The 21,070-nt window shown below is 45.6% G+C and overlaps 2 protein-coding genes across 2 annotated transcripts in view; one reads left to right on the top strand and one right to left on the bottom strand.

Annotated features, from left to right (window-relative positions):
- The window catches only part of LOC126570355 (CD63 antigen), a 47,207-nt gene extending 28,213 nt beyond the window's left edge, over positions 1–18,994 (bottom strand). The window contains exons 1-2 of the mRNA XM_050228068.1: positions 18,631–18,994; positions 2,163–2,188 (exon numbers count right to left, since the gene is read on the bottom strand). The gene's annotated coding sequence lies outside the window, so the exon portion shown is untranslated. The remainder of the gene's footprint in view (positions 1–2,162; positions 2,189–18,630) is intronic.
- A 527-nt stretch (positions 18,995–19,521) lies between these two features.
- LOC126579089 (5-methylcytosine rRNA methyltransferase NSUN4) overlaps positions 19,522–21,070 on the top strand; it is a 1,835-nt gene continuing 286 nt past the window's right edge. The window contains exons 1-3 of the mRNA XM_050242368.1: positions 19,522–19,601; positions 19,685–20,997; positions 21,066–21,070. The exon at positions 21,066–21,070 is cut by the window's right edge and continues 286 nt beyond it. Of these exons, the coding sequence (XP_050098325.1) occupies positions 19,536–19,601; positions 19,685–20,997; positions 21,066–21,070 (1,384 nt within the window). The 5' untranslated portion in view covers positions 19,522–19,535. The remainder of the gene's footprint in view (positions 19,602–19,684; positions 20,998–21,065) is intronic.

Here is a 21,070-nt window from a genome sequence, read left to right as displayed (position 1 = left end):
TTCCTTTGTTTTTGGGACGTGCAAAGACGTTATGGTGGTGGCTGCTCTGTTGGCATGGTGCATGGGCATGGGCGCTTCCTGAAGTCGGTGGGCATATTATCTAATTAAAAATAATTTATCATCATTTGGCCGAGCAGGGCGCGAGAACAGTCGTGTTGCGATGGTACGGTGGTAAGAATTCGCGTTTTAACTTTGAGCAATTAACAAGCGGAATTCTGGAATTGCTTTCAGGCCTGGCGAGTGGTTTCGATATGGCACTGAGCAGCATGTCTTTTTAATTAGACCTGTTACGACGCAAATTGGATGCCTAACTTCAACTGATCATGATTTCAACACTAGAAATAAGATACAAAAAGAAACTAATTATCTGTTCTTGCATTAAAAAAGATTCTTCTGAACAGCGATGATGAGCCCATGACGATGATTGCGGAATTCTGGTTGGCAAAATTCGAAACCGCTCTCCGGTGATCTCAATCGCAGCCACCAATCTTCAAGTATGCCAGCCAGACACCGTTGATCTGCAATAAACTTTTATCACTTCGACAGATCGCATTAACCGTCTCGCCAAACAATATAAATAATGTATAATATTGCTACTGCCCGGAGCAGCTTGCACGAAGCAAAGTTTTTGTCTTTCGCGACCCGGTCTTCTTTTGCCCTGCTTTTGCCTACGAGTGTCTTTAATCGTCTTTCTATTTACCAACGAACGATAGTATGATAGAACGTAAGCACGAACGATGGTATGGTAATATTCGTACAGGAGGTTATGCTACTTCAATAAGCAATAAGACTGTCTTCGAAAAAAAAAACAAAAGTTTCTCGGCACAACTCTCCCTTAAGAACAACAAATCCACAGCGAGGAGTGGAATCGTTTGTCAAAGCATTTATTTTCCCTCGGTACAATTCGAATAATGCGGACGGTACGTTCGTTTTTCTCAACATAAAATTGCCTTAGGATGATGAGAACCCCCGGATTGAAATCTCGGATTCATTTCGCATTCAGTTGTGCGGGATGGAAAGAAGCCGGGAAAACGAACAAACCAGAACCTCCGAACAACGTGAAACTCATTGCGGTACTTTTTTTGTGCCTCCCGTTTCCATTCCGACGATAAAGCAAGGATTCCATGGAACTTTTTGGATATGGCAGCAGAGTATCATTACACAGGGAAGTTCTGGCAATTTTAACTCGCGATCAATCGCAACTCGATCAAAACAGTCACAAACAGCCATCTCTACTTGAGGAGGGTATCCCTTTGATGTTGCTCGGGATGTAACAAATTGAAGCACGGCCCCGTAACAAATGGCAGCATCATGAATCACACGAGACAGTCTATCAGACATCAGACATCGTCGTCACAATATTAGATTACCGAAACAAACAGTCACCAAACTCTGAAAACTGAAATTAAATCATCTATATTATTTCCGTGCGATGCCTTCTGCTGTTGTGCGTGACAAAGGAGGCAGCACAGACGAGGAAACGACAAAAGAAGTGTCGTAATAGGAACAGAACATTACGCCGATTGTTCTGGGTTGTTGCCGCGGTTTCCGCGAATTGCTTCAGTCACATGAATCGTTTTCCGTCCTTCCTTCCGCAAATGGGTGTCGTTTAACGGTTTAACATTCGCTTTGTAACAGATCCACTACCACCAACAGCAATGCCAAAGACGCTGCCAGTGCCATGAACATTCAAATCCGCCCGTTTCCAGTGTGGTTGCCTTGGAAACGGAACGGCGCTCGCTTTGTTATCAACACAGGCACACGCACCGTTTACCAGCTTTCCCTCAGGAACTGTACTAAACTTCTGCCTCGTTCGGTGCCCATTCGGGGCCAGTGACGACGGGAAATTAAAATTAATTAAAAAGGATTTTCCCAAACCCACGCAAAGAAGGTGCTTAGTTTGGCAGGATGCTACGCCTTATTTACAATGAAAGTCACCATGATTCTAAGGAGGAAATCATTTCACTTTTCAACGTGGGATGGACGGCGTTTCTATAAAGCATAAGTTTCAATAAGCTGCAGAAATGTGATCAATTTTCGCGATTTATTATTGATTGGTGGGTGTGGGTAGTATTTAAAGCAATCGTATTTACAGAAGAAAGTAGAGAACATTTTAATACTATTAATCAATTTTATATGAATAGATTTGCTTTCCAACATACCTTTCAAGAAGATATTTTTAGGGATTCTGAAATGGAAAAGAAAAAATAATGTAAATTAGTTTCAAGTAGCTCGCATGGTTCTGTAGAAATCTCCATTAGTCTATTCAATTTTATTTCGATTAAGAATTAAAAAAAAAAGATTTACTTTCCCTCGTTTAGATTAAACGAACAGCCGTCGCTCGTTCGTTTAATGATATTGCTCCGAGGCTCGTTGACAGAGATGGCGGTACCTAACGCAATCTAAATCGATGAACCTACACAAGCGGAGTTCACAGCAATTATGGTGCCGAACTTCGCGGCAGGACACTGCCGAGCAGATGCGCACCACGCGTCACAGTGTGTCACTGGCAGCAGCGACCTTTCGGAATGCCATTTGCACCCTTACCGAGAGTGTTTTATGGGTAATTTCTCGAACCGGAGGCACAACCGTTTAGTAACGACCGTTGACTACAGGCACGCAAAGGAGCGCATCCCAAAAAAAATAAATTCGCCCCATTTACTGCACTAATGGTGAGATAAATTCTGCAACCACCTCCATCCACCGTCGTGCACACATTTTATGCACCGTCTAGAAACGTTTTGCCACATCTTCTGGTGGTGGTGCTTTGCATCTTTTTAACAACGAACCTTGAAGCAATAAATTGGCTCACTGCCGGAGCTCTGCGCCAGGATATCTGATCGCGTCTGCTGCCTTCTAGTTCATGGTTCTTGACACCCCGTTCTTGGAACGCAACTTCCATAAAACTACCGGAGGAACAAAGTTGTCCAACGCACGTGTAACAAGTTGCTCCTGGGCGGATGAGTACATAATGCGCATTGTGACGGGGGTTTAGCTATTAACAAAGTTTCCGCAGTCTGCATTATTCATATCGTCAACGCGACGGCGTTCGTCAGAGTGACGCCTCAACTCGTCAGCAGAAGCCCATCTCACCAGACGGCACCGGTAATGGATTGAAAACATCAAACTTCTCGTCCCCGTAGCGAACACATCAAATAATGATTTAATAAACTCATCCAATTAAAGCGATGTAGATAGTTGAGCATTGTTAAACACAATTGTTGACAAATTGTGCTTTCAATTCGCTTTCTATATATGTTACCACCGTCCAATCGATTGGCCTCAATTTTCCCCTAAAACCATTCCGGGAAATACTTTATTAACGATCCTACTGACCTACTAAACCTCTCCTAATCGTCCTTCTTAAGGATATTGCAAGCTACCCCAGAAAAAAATACGCTTTACGCGGGCTACTGTAAAAAAGGAAAGGAATATCAACATAATCCGATCTCATCAACAATACGCCCATTTCTTATCGGATTAGAATCAGTGTTCCATATTTCTAGCCTCACACAAAGGAACCTACGGGAAACGTTTGTTTTGCGGAGCGAAATGCGAAACAAACAAAACCCCCGGCGTCCATTCAAATCTATCACTGCTATCATCACCGCCTGACGTCATTAGTGGCCGGCGGGCGTGATTTTCTTCCACGAGCCACTGGTTATAAGGCTGACGATCGGTTGCGATCTGGCGGGATTACGATGTTGTTGTTGCGTTGGTGGTGATTAGTTCACCTCCTTCGCTACTCTATTCTACTCTCTAGCCTCGAGCAACTCGATGGCACATAATCTTTGTGGCGCGCCAACCATCCTATCACTTTTTGTTGCTCATTTTGACCACTAATGTCGTTGGTATCGCCGCAGCCGCCTTCTGCTACCTGATAGCAGAGGGACGGAGAGAAAAAAGAGGACATTTTCTCGATGACAATGCGGTCGGTTGGCAAATTAGTCGAGTAAAATATGCATAAACCAATTAAGCCTCCAAAGAAGCAACACGTAGCGTGCGCGCGCGCGCCCGAGAAGTAATCAACGGGATGTGAAACGCAACGTTTTTTTTTTCGCTGCAGAAATGATGCCACAGACATGTTGTGTTTTCGGTAATCGACAGTACCACCGAGGGTCGTTTGTCGCTGTTTGGCCATGTCAATGGAAATCCGATAAAGAAAACATTTACCTCACCATCGGATCGGGCAAGTGTCACGAACAGACACAATGGGTTCGGTAATGATCGTTACAATGATTTGGGGGAGGGAGGAAAGCAAACTAACTCCCCTTTTCGGAGATGGATAGAACTGAACTGAACGGAACCGCACCGGAAAGGGGCCCCCAACAAGCCTTTTTTTTCTGGTGAAGGTGGAAGAGGTCGTCACGATTCCGTAAAGCACGCCACGGATGGGGACACGGACGACGGACAAATTACCGTCATTAATGTTCGAAATTACGCGTAAAAACAATCGGTCCCTTGCAACCATGCAGAGCATGGACCATCAGAAGGCGCACGAGTAGGCATTAGACACTGATGGGTTCTCTGTCTGATGGCAGAGACAAACTAATCGCTTTCCTTTCGAACAAAAGGAAATCCCGGAAAGTGTCACGAAATGGAGAAAAGAGTAAGAGACGAGACGAAAGAAGAGGTAATGCTCAATGATGTAACGCTTGGCACGTACACACCGACCAGAGGCTTTCTGCGTTGCTGGCAAGCATAAGACGCACAACATTGACCGTGAGAGAGACCATCGGAAGGACCATAAACTAGAGCCGGGGTTCGGTGCTCCGGCCCTTGCCTATTCAAACATTTTAAAGTCATCGACCACCGGTATCGGCTTCCGGCTGATGCATATTTCAACAGACGCACCGAAGCCGAAGCTCTTTACATTGTGATTTGTTGCGATGCTTCTGTGCGCGGGCGAGCGCCCGCTGTGGAGCAAACAATGTTGTGTACGGTTCTGTCGGAGTACAGGGCGGCCTAAGTAAACTTGATTCACCGGACCGGAGTGTCCGAAGTTCAGACTTCTCATGGGACGGGGTGCGACTGCGAACACCGCGCCGTGACAGGTTGAGACAGGCGAGGAGGTTCAACAAAATATCAAAATGAAGAATGATCGATTGATTACCTTTTCAGCATAAGGGAGCATAGAGCTTATTGGATGGAATGGAAAGTGGAAAGTTTGACAAACAAATCTTAATATTTTGTCTTATTAAGAAAGTTACAAAGTTAATTTTCAATTTACACAATTCAATTTTACATATATGTATGCTTACAAACCTCCATGAAGTATAATTTTCGTGAAATTTTCATTATTCCAGTGAGTTCCGCAACATGTTGAGCATAATGAGTTGGAGCTAGAATTACCAACATAGCACGGTTGATTGAATTTGGCTCGCTTTTAATCGATTCTCTCTAAATCGATTCCACCTTCCTCCCGACTTCGTTCATGCTGCACAAATGTTTGGCATGCCTGTTGGCCAAAATCACGGCATCAAAAACATCCCGGTATGGGGCGCCCCTGCTTTTGGGGACGCGTTAGACGCGACTGGGCGACCCCCAACACCTGCGCTTGACACCAAATTTTCAGAAACACATGTCACGTACCATAGAATGTAATGGCGTAATGGGACGACTGGCATGCCGGCTTGCCGTTACTAAAGTTCGGAGCAAAATGGTTTCACTCTAACGACCGGTTCGGACTCAGGGGCATTGGAATCACAAAACCTTTGCCTTTAAGAATGCCGTCGCTATTCGCGCTGTTATCGTAGGCACACTCGCATTGTCACTCACAAAACTCCCTGCGGCGGATTGTAATGATGGCAGAGGTGATCAGCCGCAAGGGGAGCCACAAAACCCTAACTGGGTGCCGGAAATCCGACAGTCATTTTCACCTAAAAAATGTTTTAGACCTTAATATGGTGTCCTTTCAGGAAAAAGAAAAAAAATCGAGAGAAGGACAACGATAAGATGGGAACCGGATTCAAGCCGTCACTTATTTCAATTTAACGATACGCCAGAGAACATTCATAAAGGCGAAACATACAATCCGGCAAACGTTATATCGTGTTACAATGTCCACGTAATAAACGGTGACACAACATGTACCACGGAACCGTACAGTCAACGCGGCACCACCTGGTCAACAGATTAATAGTAGCTGCGTTCGTTGGTAGACAAAAATCCACACATCCCCAACATCGCAAACCTACGGAAAATTGATTTATTTCCACACCATTTTCTCGCTAGAGTGTCGGGAGTATCGCAGTTGCTTGTAATTCATTAAACCCGTAAGCCCGTTCGCCGTTACTCGCCTTCTTTGTCCAGCGTTATGACAGCAAAATGAACACCACAGATTACTGTTTGTTCGTCCGGATGCTACAGAACAAACAACATACTCTCTCTCTGCCTACGCCACTCTCTTCTGTCGGTAGACAATTCCTCGAAATTTTAAAAATTCATTCCCATCCGGGCTTTGCAACCTGATGCGCCCCTCATGTACAACGCGATATGAATATGGCACAACGTGCCAAGCGAAAGCTCTCGTGCTGTATCATCACTTCTGCCCAAAAAACCCATTTAAGCCCACAACGCCAAAACCAGCCGGCGTGAGCGCTTTTATGTAAGAAAGTTCAGACCACTGCGTGCGGTCGTGTAGCCCCAAAAAACCTTCCGGTGCTTTCCTGTTCCACAGGATGCACAGAGAGTCCTCGGAAACCTGAACCAGGTCGCTGGCGTCGCTGGTGGCGAGAATAAAATGAAACAAACCAGCAGGGGTAATGAAATTGCGAAAGTTTCTGCCCTAGGCTGTGGGCCCTTGGTCAACAAAACCAGGGAAGAAAAAGAGATCAGAAGCCACCGGCCAGTGGCCGCTCTGATGCTGGATGGTGATGGTAGCCCGCTGCAACACTATCGCTTCCGCTCGATTTTATCCACAGGCAATGCATTTAGAAAGTGCAGTGCAGGCAGTTAGAAGGCTGCACAGCTCCGAAAGCAGAAATATTGAAACTAGACCGCGAATGTGAAAGAACGAACATAAAAGTAGGAGCAAATGGCCAGCAGCACGATAATTGGTAACCAAAACGAGCTCATCCAGAAGTGATAGTGGAATGGTGAGCTGTAATGGCGAAGCAGAGCATCTGTTGCACTCTAGTCTGCCCGTATTTCATAACTTTACGGTTTCCTAAAACCCATCCCTTTATGGCTAGCCTGTTGTCCGTTATCATCATTTAAAAGCATAAATGGTGCCATTAGTGATACCTACAGATGGGATTTTAAAGATTCTAAGGCATTTCGATTACACGTTTCTCTTTCAATATTTTTACTGAAATACTTCTAGGACAGCAGACAGATTTAAAGTGCAGGCTAAAGGGGTTTTGTATTGGTAATGCAAAATACAACTTCAATCACTCTCAAGAGCACCGTTCTCTCCGCTTATAATCTCCGTACTAATCACCAAGCGCAATGCACAAACTGCAAAAGCCATCTCATTAAACTGATTCATGCTGCTTCATGACATCAACGCAAAACAACGTCAGAAAAGTAAAGTCTCCGCACAAACGATAGTGGTCTTGCATTGTAGAAAGCATCGGTAACGGTTTCACAGCAGCAGCAACGACCACAGAAACAACGGTCACGAATGCAATTATGAAATTACATTTTAATTTCTGGTCGCAACAGAACCACACCGCATCCCCGTTGAGCTGCGACGAAAGCAAAACGAAATGTTTCCTTTTTTTCCACGCGGCAACAAAGCGAAGCTCGATGACACAGTTGCCTCACAGCATGGTGTGCTAGAACAATGTTAATGTAAGCCAAGGCCCCAGGAACGGTCGGCCATTCGAAAATGGCAGGAACGTGATTTTGCTTTCATCTGCAGACCTTACGATTACGCAGCCAGCGGTACGCGATTATGATACTCTTGACACAATCATGCCGTTTGCTTGCCAGTTTTGTTAAGATGAAGCAATGCCGGGAAGAACAGGAGACAGTAGAATCCGTTGTTGAACTTCAACGACGACGCTCGTGCTGCTGCTGCTGCTGGCGATGGATGCAGATTTTTAATAAGTCTTGTGCCAAGTTCGGCGAAGAAGGACTGAACCAACAGAACAGCTGCTGCTCTTGCCCGTGACACTAATGAGAAGCGCTGGGAAAGTGCTCAGAAATATTGATTTTCCTCCTTTACTTTTTCCCTACGTTCCGTCGCACTCGCTGACAGGCCACTTCGCAGGACTCTGACCCGAGTGTGAGGCGTCTGACTTGTAGCTTGTACCCGCAGCAGGCCACTGCAGCTCCGCAGATCTCAAGTGGTCTTTCTCTCTCGTTTGGCTGCGATGCTGCTGGCTTCTTAGGCATTTTGATGAGAAAGTTTAATTCAAACTAAATTGCCACAGGAAACGGAGGTGCGCCGTTTCGGGAGAGAAAATCCTTGAAAATGAAAATCCTGCATCAACGACCGATCTGCCGCGCGACACCGAGAGCTTTGAAGCCAAAGAAATCGCAAAAAATCCTTCTCGTTTCCACATCAACGAAAGTTCATTTCGTGAACGCCAACGTGGACACTGTGGCAGAAAATTAATTTGCCCTTTCCCCCACGATGTGGCCGTGGAGCTCTGGAGATGCTTTGTTAGATTCCTATCCGACGCCTAATTTTGCAATCTGCATTTTTTCGCAACGATTTCACTTCATTTCACATCGATAGCTTTAGTTTCCGAAAATGTAAATTTGGAAAAAGACTCTAGCAACTTTTTCTGTTCCGCTACACCAACATCCCAAATTTGTCGAATCCTCGGCCGTATTGCAGATTTGATAGATGTGATACGGTTTATATGATGGTACTTTTATTTGTTGGAAAATCGTTTGAATGCATTTCATTGGCTTACCAATTGAAACATGTTCGAACCGATGTACAGTCCGATGCACTACGAGGTGGGAAATTGATGCACAATCGACGGTTGTGCCCAGGTGTTTGTTATAATAATTAGCTAAATGAAACCAAATGATCACGCGGTACGAAATGATAGTTGATGACTAATTTGCTACAAATATCGATTGCAAATCATTCACGAAGACCGCATAATGATTTTATTCCACAGAATTTAACGAGGCGCACATATGAAAGGATTCCTGATTGGGCTGCGATTTTCAATGGAAACACATTTATTAATTGGATTGCGTTTGATGCGTACCTATGAAATCATTTAATGGGAATATTTGAGCAGGAAAGTTTTGCAATTACCCTGGTTCATAATTTGATTACGAAATATTCTGATTCCTAACTCAACGCCGGGTGATGTAAAAGCTGGATCAAAATTTATTGGTTACGTCGTTGGCAGGCCATAATATGCTCGACATGCTACGAACATGCTGGCAGCTGTTGGGTGGTGGTGTCAACACGGACGATCCCGCTTGTTTGCTCCTGGCACATGCATACTTAGATCAAGAGAAACACTTTTGCAAAGCGAGCACTAGACAGACATAAGCAGGCCGTTGCCTGTGAACGGTGTATTTGTATGGTTTTCCAACAGGCTGCCCCCCTTTCCCTGCCCTGGTGTATATTTTCCCCACAAACAATGACGGTGGTACGAGCAATGGATACATTTGTTCTGGATGCGTTCTGTTCTGGATGCCTCCTTTCAATGATGCCATGGGACGGGGTTGGTTTACATTCTACCGGGCATGGCTTCGTTTAAATGTACATGTGCTGCACATCACTTGTACTTAGCCCAACTATCGATCTACACGGGGATTAGCATTTGCTTCCAGTAAGTTTGACACGATTAGCCCAGCAAACGACACTGGAATGGTCTGTTTGTAGCACTTCAGATCTACAGAGGCGGTTTAGTTGGTGTAATGGATACGATACGGTGCAATGGATTTACTGAACCATCAAAGTGCGCATGTAGCGTCGAGTCAACAAGAATGCCGTCCAGCAGGTATGCATTCTTGTAACAATTATTCGTTGATGGTAGCATAATAATTTAATAACTACGAGAACATGGAATGAAAATTGCAGAACCACTGGGAATAAACAAAATTGTGGCCATCCGGGAGTGGGAACCCTTTTCCGGATTCATCGTCAGCTGCGCGCAACAGGCTGTGAAGATCCTCGGCAACATAGCACCTGTTCAGAAAAGGATCCTTTCTTCAACCCTTTTCCAGGGGCTCGACATCCGATAAGTTCGCGGTAACTAATAGAACGTGATGGACAGGAAAAAAAGGAACCGTAGTCCGCATGAAGACCCAACCACTTCCACGCCATCGCCAGTCTAGCCCAGGTTATGATTATTTGATACGAAAAATGTCGTTTTCGGGTAACTATTCCTGGCACGGTACGCATGGCCTGCTAGTCAGTGGACGGGAAAAGCAGTGGCTGAGTGCAGTAAGAACCTCAGGGAGCAATTATGGGTAAAGGGCTGTACTAAAAACGTTCTATACTACGCACCATTAATAATCGACATCCTGTCGTTCCCGTGCCATTAAGAATTCCCTTTTTTCTTTCTCTCCCGCCAAACCTATAATTACTGCCGTCAGTCAGTGGTGTGGGAATCGATTAAGCTACATAAAGGAGGCTTTGTTTCCGGAGTGCAAACGGAAAATGGATTCGTTTTTCTCACTTTAATTGTACTGCAGTAAGTCGTCCTCGTCGTTGCAGGTTTGTGCAGAAGTTTTTCTTCATTTTCCAAAAAACATACACTCCCACCGAATGAAACCAATCTTAAATAGCATGCGAATGCTCGTAAGGGTACGATTTATATCCTGCAGACGAACGTAGGATAACGATTTACACGTTTGCTGTCTGCAACGCAATCGAGCGGAAAAATCATTTTCCTCACCATCGTCAATATCGCCTCATAAGTCACTGATCGCGCAGCAGTGATAACAACGCACATATACGTCAGTGAGTCAAATTTATCGTCCTTGCGTCGTCGACACATCCGGATCGTTTTCCGGATCGGGTGGCAATGTGCCATTTTCCGACATCCACTCGTGGCACTCGTGCACGAACTGCAATAAACGGTCGCATGATGAAATAATCTTCAGTACGTTCGTACGAGCAAAAACATAACAATCTCACGGTGGAGGAGGGTGGATTTGGAAGATTACTTTCACCGTATGGGGCCACCGAAGAAATGGCCCCCATTTTTAACGTTCTTTCTCTTATCGATATCAAATGGCAATAAAAATACGTTCACCCTCCTCCTCTCAAAAATGGTTCCCCAGTATAACAGGTTGACAGTCGAGCACATTAACCTTCACCAAGCCATTTCACCACTTTTCTACTGTAACGAATGGGATTTTTCCCGAATTTTTCTTTCGGCCAGCGTCCAGGAAGTCATCGGAGAGAGCAAAGTAAAAACCAAAAACTTCAAGTTCAAGATCTCTCGACACAACCGGACCCCCCGGGAATCGCCTGTCGAGTGTCCCCTGTGGTTCTGATTTCCTCGCAACTTTATTAGAACTCGACGACACTCGACGACGGAAATGACGACGACAGTCGGAAGTGGGAGGCGTCGATTGTGCCTCGAGTGCTGATTTGCGAGGAGGAGGTCAGAGAAGAATACTTAGCGCCCAACAGGAAGAGAAGAGCAGGAACAGAAGCAGCATTCCCGCCGCTAAATTGAGACTTTTTTTGCCATGCAGCATTAGGGGGAAGCTGAGATGTCGGGACGGGGCGCCAAATGCACGCACCGTACGGCATCATCGCTGCTGTCGTCTTCAATTCGGCCAGAGCCTCAATGCCTCGCACGCAGGAAAGGGAGAAAATTTATGGGACGTGACTTTTGCTTTACGACAGATTGTCAATTTTATCGTTCGGCGTGGCGTTGCGCGTACGGAAAGCCTTTTTATCAGTGCGAACAGGTAAAGAGAACGTTAACAATGCGTTGCTCTCATTAGATTGTACCGCGGGGGAGGGGTGCTTTATGCTTGGAATAAAATATTTCATTACATTCATGCGCACGCGAAACCAGAAGGCAACAGGATGATAATGAAGGCTAACAATAAAAAGGAGACACATTCGTGGGGGGGAATTTAAAAATTTTGTTTGTTGTATAAACAAACATAAACAAAATTGTGCTTGAATAGAGATGAGCATCAATTCTTATTAAAAATAAACATTATTCAACAACTTTTGACGATTCTAAACACGATGCTCAAACTTATTCAAACAATAAAAACAAACCATTAGCATCCCAAAATACAAACCCTAAACATAAACTAAACATGAAACCGTTTTGATATAAAATTCCGAGCCATTAAAACTTCTTAATTCTCTCCCGAAGTTTGAATAAAACCTGCAGCAATGTGGCTTTAAAACATTATCCCTCTAGCTGGTATTGGAAAAATATAAATCCCAGCCTCCGAACCACAAAACCAATTTCCAACGCGACAAGGATCTCCTCTCCCCCCCGACCATAGTGGAAAGTTGCCAACACCGAACTGCACTCCTGTGCGGTTAGTAGAGGAGCGTTGGTTAACGCAAACTCATTTGCGTTTGGTTGCTCTTCCTCGGAAAAGCTTCACACAAAAAAAAATAGCTCCCCTTCTGAAACCACAATGTGGCGTTCATCAGGATGATGGATTCCTGCCACCGACCGACTGCGGTGGACTTGACGGCGGAAGTGGCCATCACGTGCCTCCGGTATTGAGGTATCCTATTTTGCTCGCCCCGTTCGCTCGTCCGCCTTTCGTGGCATCATTCTCCATAAACGCGATTATCCTGGTTTAACCAATTTTTCACCGACCACACCGACACGAACAGCGACGAACGGAAGGGACTATACAGTAGAGAGCTTTACCCTCATTACCAGCAGAGATCAGCAGTCCAGCCAACGTCAGCCAGCCACCGAATACCGAAAGCCTCTCCGCGCCCCAGTGGAAGAGAAATTAATCGAAAAGATTTTTCTCCGCTTTGAGGTTTCTGGTACTCGCGCTGTCGCAGCATCTTTTTCGTTTTTTCGACGAATATTTCCTCCTCGAGCGAGCTAAGCACCATTTAAGCCGATTGGTTAATGCATGAACTGCGTGTCGAGGAATTTATGATTTTCTCATTCGCCGAAACGCCATTTGCTTCGAGTCTTTTTCCTTTGGTTTAGCGCAAAAAAAAATCCCTACCAAACCCTTCGCCACGTCTTGAAGCTTTGGGGCAGGAGCAAACAGAATCCGCGAATGCCGCGAGCTGATTCTTCTAAATTATTCAATTTAACACAGTGTGCCACTTGACGGCGAAGGTGGTCAGAAGGTAGGCGCTTCGAGATCACACAAAAAATAGGTGAATTCCGCCATGATTCCGACGCTTTGAAATGGGGTCACCGGAAGTGATCCGTTCGGCCTGAATGGTGCGCTTTTCAATTAATATCGCTTTCGCTTCGGCTCCCCGGAGGGAAATGTTAACAAAAAACTTTTCACAAAAGCCTTTCCTCCCGTGAATGGGCCAAGTTTTTTGTCCGTTCGCTGGTGGTGATTTTCATTAATTTATACTGGAACAGGGCTAGAACGGCTAGAGGGCGCACACCGCGATTGCCTTTTGTATGCGGCGGTTGAAGTTGATGCAGATTCTGTTCTATTTGACTAATGCCATTCACCACACGGTAGGCTATGGAGAAAATGGATGAATAGGGCACAGGACAAGGGTTGTTTGCAAGGGTGAAGGACGTATTCATCTGGACGGAACTATGCAATCCGCGGTTGCATAAACGGAATTGATTTATGAGCCACACCGGGCTTGGTTTATTAATGAAAAACAAACAGCTTCATGTGACCGCTAACCATGCTTTGTGAATGCATATCAGCAATGCATCTGGTGTTATGATCCGTGTGTGCATTTACGAAACCAAACAGCATTCTCGTCTGTTGTTCTAGTTTCCTAGAATTCCCTACGTTGCTCTGCAATGTCCTTAATTGGAGGCTTAGCAAAGCAAATGCTCGAGTACTACGTTCAGCATCCTTCCAACTACATAAAACACTAAATGATCCATTAACTGTAAAACTGGCAGACACTCCTCGTCGTTCTCGAGCAACGGTCACAAAGCACAACATATCCTGGCACCTTAGGTTCCCCTGGAAGGATAAGCCGTTGAAGTTTAATTTAATTAAAACCCACCATAAAGACGGGGTTCGGTTCGCTCGCACGAACGGACGGACGGAAGCTGCTGGCTACAAAACGTTTCCTCGTTCATCCTTTACACTTGCGGCCGCCACCGTTGGCAGGATCGACCGAATCTCAATCTTAATCAATGGGTCAAGAGCGCCAGTCAGCGTCGTGTGCGTCTTGAGATTTTATCGATCGAGGAAGAGGACGAAACAGTGGAAGGAGTAGCTGAGCAGCGAAGGCACTCGTCTTCCTCGCCGTTCCCGGAATGTATTGCTCGGGGAACCTTTTCCCTTTGAATGGTCCTTCATTTCCCTTCAAACGTACCACAAGGAAGTTTCTGCGCGTGTGTATGCGTGCACGTCTTCCAGGAGGGTAGCATAAGCATAGGCAACATTCCGATCGTGGCGCAATGTCTCCGGTCCAGCCCTGGGTCCGCAACCCGGATTGGTTGAGCCGAAACTATAAAAATGCTGATACCATTCTGTGACGACACAGACGCACGACGTTGTCTTCTCCCTCACCCAACAACAACAGACACTAACGGTGCTACCTAGAATGAGGGCGTAAAACTCCCCCCCTATGAAATGAAATCATAAGACCCTCATCGGCATTGACGCAGAGAGAGAGAGAGAGATGCTGAATTCCAACATGTGAAGCTGTTGATGGTGAGTGTATCGTAAGGAGCGAGATAGCGGGGGAAAGGTAAAGGCCAGAGATGAAACCCTACGATTGTTCAACTATTTATGTGCCGTACGCGCTGCGCCTGGAGAACGCATTTTGTGGTAATAAAATTATCCAACAGGCGTTCTGATTGCACAAGACACGCTCCGAAAGAGATGCTACGCTCTTGGCGCGGGAGTTTGAAGTCAAATCAACTCATTGACACGCTGCCCCGGAACCCCCCGCACACGGCAAGAGGTCGATACGATGCCGGTGCCAATTTGGATGTGAAGCAGCACTCGGTTAAATCGGTTATGGTGGAATGTTCTCTTGCCATAATTAAATATCAAAATTCAATTTGATAGAAGGTCGTACGGTCGGTTTGCCTGAATCAATCAATTACTCGTGCATAGGAAAGAATTTTGTTGGTATTTTATGTGTTCTGTTGCTTCATGATCATGTTTTGTGACTCAAAAACGCTCCAAGGATGAATCTCCACGTTTTTGCTAAAAGCAGGAAACCGTTGGTTGCTTATCATATTACTGTCAACGGTCTCTTCTGTAGCTGCGCGAACAACCGGCTACTGCTGATTAGGATTATCAATGAACACGCCACTGTGCGAGAAGAGCTGTCGATTGACTCATGGTCATGAGCATTCGATGACACTGTTCGGTGATTCGCCATCCCACAATTGTTAACGCATAGTGCGCATTACTTGCCAAAAGCTTACTGCCTATTTTGTTGTAACTTGCATTGTGTGCATAAATCGAGTCATGGGTAGATTCTAGCAATCAATTTTAAAAAATGGTTATCAGAAACATTCTCGAGACAAAGGAAAATTCGACGAGGCGTGATGAAAATACTAAGCCTCTCCCGCTTATCACTCACAAAACAGCTGACTAAACAAATGAAGCTGCGACATCTCTGACTAATCCAGCCAACTGCGATGGCAATGTGCAGCTTGAAGGAGGAATTTTGTGATCATGACCTTCGGTTTCAACTGAATTTCGTAACAATTTTCTGATGAAATTCAATCTGGAAATGAAATAAGCGTTTCCCTCCCATCCCTATGAATCACACAAAATGGGCGGCTTTGTTGTGGATGATGCACAGATGACTCGGAGAAACATGTAACACTTGGTGGACACCATTTTTTGATAACAGTTCCCGCCCACCCCCCTGAGAGAGCGACCCCGTACATGATTAATCCCATTTCCTAGCCACAATCCCAGGGGTCGACCGTACTGTGGTTGTTGCCAACCAACCAGCCAGTAGGCTGTGGTTTCGTAATGATTTGGGACTCGATCCCAGCGGCGGCGTGAGTACCGTAAGGCATAAGGTAACATTCTTTGATCTTGGTTTACTCCAACGCCTCTCGCATCCCAAGGTCAAGCCGGAGGGTGCAAAACAACAAACAGCAGCAGCAGCAGCAACAGAAACATAGTGCTATGCAAAAATATGTTAAAGCGAACCATTAGAAGCTTGTTTCATGCATGAGGCAATCTATGCCCCGTAGGATCCTGACGGCACAGGCCCGCACCACGAGAAAGGCCTCTTTCGTTTCGTTTCTTCTCATTCCTAAGGCTCCAGGATGAGTGTTGTAAGAGCCATTTATGGTAAACACACTTGAGAATGTGCCGCAGGTCACACATTGCGTTAGGTGTTTGGGATGCCGCGGTGTGATGTGTGAGAATGTGGAGTTCCGTTGTGCCTACATATCATGCATACAAGATGTTTGGCAAGACATTGTCGATCTATTTGTAATGTAATTTGGAACGGCCATCGTGAACCATGTTTTTGGGTTGAATTTGCTAAAGTATTTCATCGAAAATTGCCCTTTATATTATTGCATAAACGGTTTGGTTTTGAATTACATTTCAAGAGGAGCCCGAAAACATAATTCATTGTCGAGTTTTTATGCATTTGTTTTAGAACCAAAGCTAACCTGCAGCACGTCTGCAATAACATTAAAACAAGTTAAACAAGATGACAAAAAAGTGAGATGAAAGTAACGTACAACATTGTCACTAGAAAAGAAAACAGACATCACTTACAGCAGGCCACTGGCGCTTCTCATCCTCAAAGCATTGCAGCATGATTTGTTGGATAGCAAATTGTCATTTAATTAGTGGCATCTGGTTTGGTGGTAGAACTTTAAACTGCGCACCATAAACTGTGCTCACAAATGTGTTTGCATTTCAACCAGCGCCAGCACATCAAGTACCAGTCCCCGGCCACTACTACTGACTGTTGCCGGCTCAGAGTACAGCTTCTCGTTTCAAATCGAAAAAGTTATGTCCAGGCTGGCCTGCTGGGCAGTGGAAAACCACAGATGAGTGAGTGTCGAGTGAAATCACGCCTGCCGTGTTGCTAGGATTCAACCGCAAAGAGAGTTTTCATTCGCTTGACAAAGTGTACACAGTACAAAATGCATTTTCGGTACAAAACTTTCAATCCTAGGAACCACTGAAGGCACACGGCGTCATGACTGGTGGATAAGTCTAGAGCTGAGATTAGACGAGCAGGGCTGTTCTGTTCTGTCTTTAGGGTTCATTTTTAGGTTTTTCACAACGTTATGGCATTTAGCAATTTTGCTCGGACTACATGCCGGCATCATCGATCGAATGCTGTGCCTGTTGGAGGGCGGTCTTAATCATGACATGAATGGTACTGGAGCTCTTCACTGCAGTACCCTTTGAAGTGCATGCTGTGCGCATTCGGTACGACCCGCCTTAACCTTTTCGGGGAGAATCGAAGGATGATGCGCTAAGGTCTAGAGTGCACTCTTGACAACCTGCTCCTCTTTGTTTTTGGTCCGATGATTCTAGTGAAGAAGAAACGGTTCGCTAGGAAGCCGGTTTGCCTCCAGACTACAAAAACTCTGATTGCAAATACGTTCTTCATAATTGAGTATAATCTGAATTAAAGATGAAGCTATTATAACCTTTTGGCTTTATCATTTCATCTGTATTAGGAGCATCTGCAAGTTTCTTTTACTATTAAAAATGGAACGAATAACGAATAAAGCATTTTTACATTAAAATAATGTTTTATAGCTTCTGTATCGATTGTATTTTCTCAACGATTTGTAACAATTTCCGTAACCTGAATCTACTGACAGTTTTCACGAGTCTCGTAGTCGAACAAAGACACCACTGTCTTCTCCGAAGGCTTGTCGTTGGGGAAACGTGAATTGAGTTTAGTGTACCTGCTCCACCGGACCAACCCCTTCGGCAAGTGTACAACAATTTCTCCAAAACACGCAGACGGTAATGGGCCCCTGAGTTTTCAATTTCACGAAACACGACGCGTCGACGGGACAATTTAGGTTTTCCATTCCATTTTCCCCCTTTTTTGTTTTGATCGTCCCGCGCTACTGTAACCACGGGAGACAGAGATAAACAAATTTCGAGAAAAGTGGAAAGCCCGAGCGAGAGCCACAGAACGAAATACGAAACCTTGCACGTTACTCGCGACGGCTGGTACTTCGGGGGCAGACGCCAAGGAAAAACTCCAAGCGTACCAGAGAGCGATTTTCCGGCTCCGGGATTTCCCTAGCAACCGACAGTGTTGTTTACTCCCTCCCGAATGGGCCCTCCATCAGACGGGCGGAGTGGAATTGTTTTTTTCTCCTTTCTTTCTCCATTTTCCACAGCGTTGCTATCGAAATGGCGTCCCCAAAAAACGTAGCCATTGTTGCCGGTTGCGATGGGGCACCACTCCATAGTACACTGCATAACGGTACTTTTCATCAGCAGTACTTGAATAAAGCACACGACGAGACGATATTAACAAGCTATTTCATAAGACACGTGTGTGATACGAGACATTGTCTAAATTAAACGAACCAGGGATTCATCTGAATATTTAGAAAGGGGAACAAAACCAACCTTTTCGATTCGTCGCACTCCAAAAACTTGCACTCCCAAATACAGACTCCAGTAAGTGCACTGAACTTTAGGTGATATGTAGGGCAACACAACGCACTGCAGCAGAGAGCAGGTCGGAAAATCACTTGCACACCGAGATAGCACCTTTCTATTCCACGGTCGCTATGGCAACGACGGCTCCGCTACGCTGGGCACACTTTCCGAACAACCCGACCAGAACAACAGAACGCTCACCAACCGTAGAACCACTCCGAGCAGCAGCGAGAACGCGTTTTGACGAGAATTCGGAGATGGCGCGTTCCTTATCGCTCTTTCCAACGCGTATCACGATTCCGACGACGATACGATGCGTATTCAACGACGGCGATGGGGAAAATGCACGATTTTTTTGTCGGCAACCGACGCTACTCCATTACTGGGGTTGGTGAAGAAGCATGGCGCAGGACCCGGGCCAGGGAATTAGTTCGTGCGGGTTTTCCTCAACCGAGGGTTCTTTGCTAGAATCCTTGAGGAACGGTTAGCTTTGCATTAGTACCCATATCATCTTGGGCAATAAAACAATCGTTTCTTCACCATTTGAGGATTTTGCAAGAATTCTTGGCAAGACTTAAGATAGAATCTTGATAAGCTGATACTCGCACGATTTAATTCAAAGAGCACATTTCACATTGTGTTTATGGAATTTTCTCGTCTCGAATATTCTCCATATCAACAATCTATATCCACAATTTCAATATTTAATTCGGATCTAATCTTATTTCCTCTTTTTAATAATATTCTTGCGTATAAAAACCTTTCCAACTTTTACTCGTCCAGCTGCTTATCCGGCTCTTACTCGTCCTGAAGGCGAGGGGCTTCAATTTATTGTTTACTTGTGGTTTTGCAGGCCGGTTCAAAAACACAAAATGCTCCTGCCGACGAGAAGGATTTCGCTGATTATACGCCGGTTTCGACACAGTAAATCTCACTGGGTAAGCTCCTTCGATGATAAGAAATCTTCCCTAACTCCTGTTTTCTAACTCTGTCCTTCTCCTCCCCGCACGCTGACCACCAGTCCGAGGTGCAGAAGAAACAGTTTCCCAAAGATCGTGCGCTCGCCAATTTCGACGATTTCTACGGATCTGTGTTCGGGGCACGATGGAAAAGTGTCCGCATAGCACTCCAGTGTGAACACAAATATCTGGCGCTAGTCAACCAATTCGGTGATACCGAGCAAACGATCGATCAGCTGCAGGCGGATGGAGCGATCAGCTTGAGAGAAATCTACAATGCCCGCAAAAATGCACTTGCCACCGATAACCCGGATCTGTTTACCGGAGGCAAAGTATTTCAGATGGCCGATCGTGTTGAAGCATTCCGTGCCAATCGTCAGATGACCGAAGCAGAGAGTATTTACCGCGCAGACCCGGGTGCTACTCCAGCCGATCTGAAAACATCCAGCAAAGATGACACTGATGTAACGTCCTCATCACAATCCGGCGTCCAAGATGCAAACGAAACAGTTGATTTTAAGAAATCCCTCGATAAGACACTCCGAGATGACACGGAAATCGATCATCAGCGGATAGCGAGTGCTAGCGTTGGAACGGCGGCAATGCACGAGTTCGTGCCGGCCACGAAGCTGAAAGGAATGGAGGATTTCGTGTTCGAATCGGATCACTACAAGTACTACAGCAATACGACAGATTTCCCGGTAAAGATCGAAATGGAGGACCAGTTCAGCATTCCCGAAACGCTTCACCTTTACACGTACGAACGGGGCAACGTGTCCACGTTCCATAGCCCGCGCAAATGTACCACGGGTGTACTGTCCCACTTTCTGTTCGATGGTGCCTCCTGCTTGCCACCACTAGCGCTCGATGTGCAGCCTGGGGATAGGGTACTGGATGCCTGCTCAGCACCGGGTGGCAAATCACTGCTCATGCTACAAAGCCTCCTTCCCGGTACGATGGTAATGAACGATCTGCAGGAAAGCCGCTGCAATCGGATACGCCGTCTGATGCGCCAGTATCTGTATGATTTCGATGAGAAATGGAAACAGAAACGATGCTTCATCACTCAGAGCGATGCGCGGAATCTGCGAGAGTACAGAATGTACGATCGGGTGCTGGTGGATGTGCCCTGTACGAATGATCGACACTCGGTGATGGAGAACGACAATAACATCTTCAAACCTTCACGGGTAAAAGAGCGACTGCGGTTACCGGAACTACAGGCTGCTATTTTGGCCAATTGTTTGCAACTGCTGCGACCCGGTGGTACGCTCGTTTACTCAACCTGTAGTCTCAGTCCGGTGCAGAACGATGGAGTTGTCCATATGGCATTAAGTAACGTTTTCAGAGATGTCGGACTAACGGTGACGATCAAGTGAGTATCGGATGGATTTCGTGGGATGAATCCATTGATTAAGGAGTTTCTGTTTCTTTCCTCACTAGGGATC

This window comes from Anopheles aquasalis, chromosome 2 (assembly GCF_943734665.1).
Source record: "Anopheles aquasalis chromosome 2, idAnoAquaMG_Q_19, whole genome shotgun sequence".
Classification (NCBI taxonomy): domain Eukaryota; kingdom Metazoa; phylum Arthropoda; class Insecta; order Diptera; family Culicidae; genus Anopheles; species Anopheles aquasalis.
Note: the sequence above shows the minus strand (reverse complement) of the source record. Positions and strands in the feature narration are given on the sequence as shown.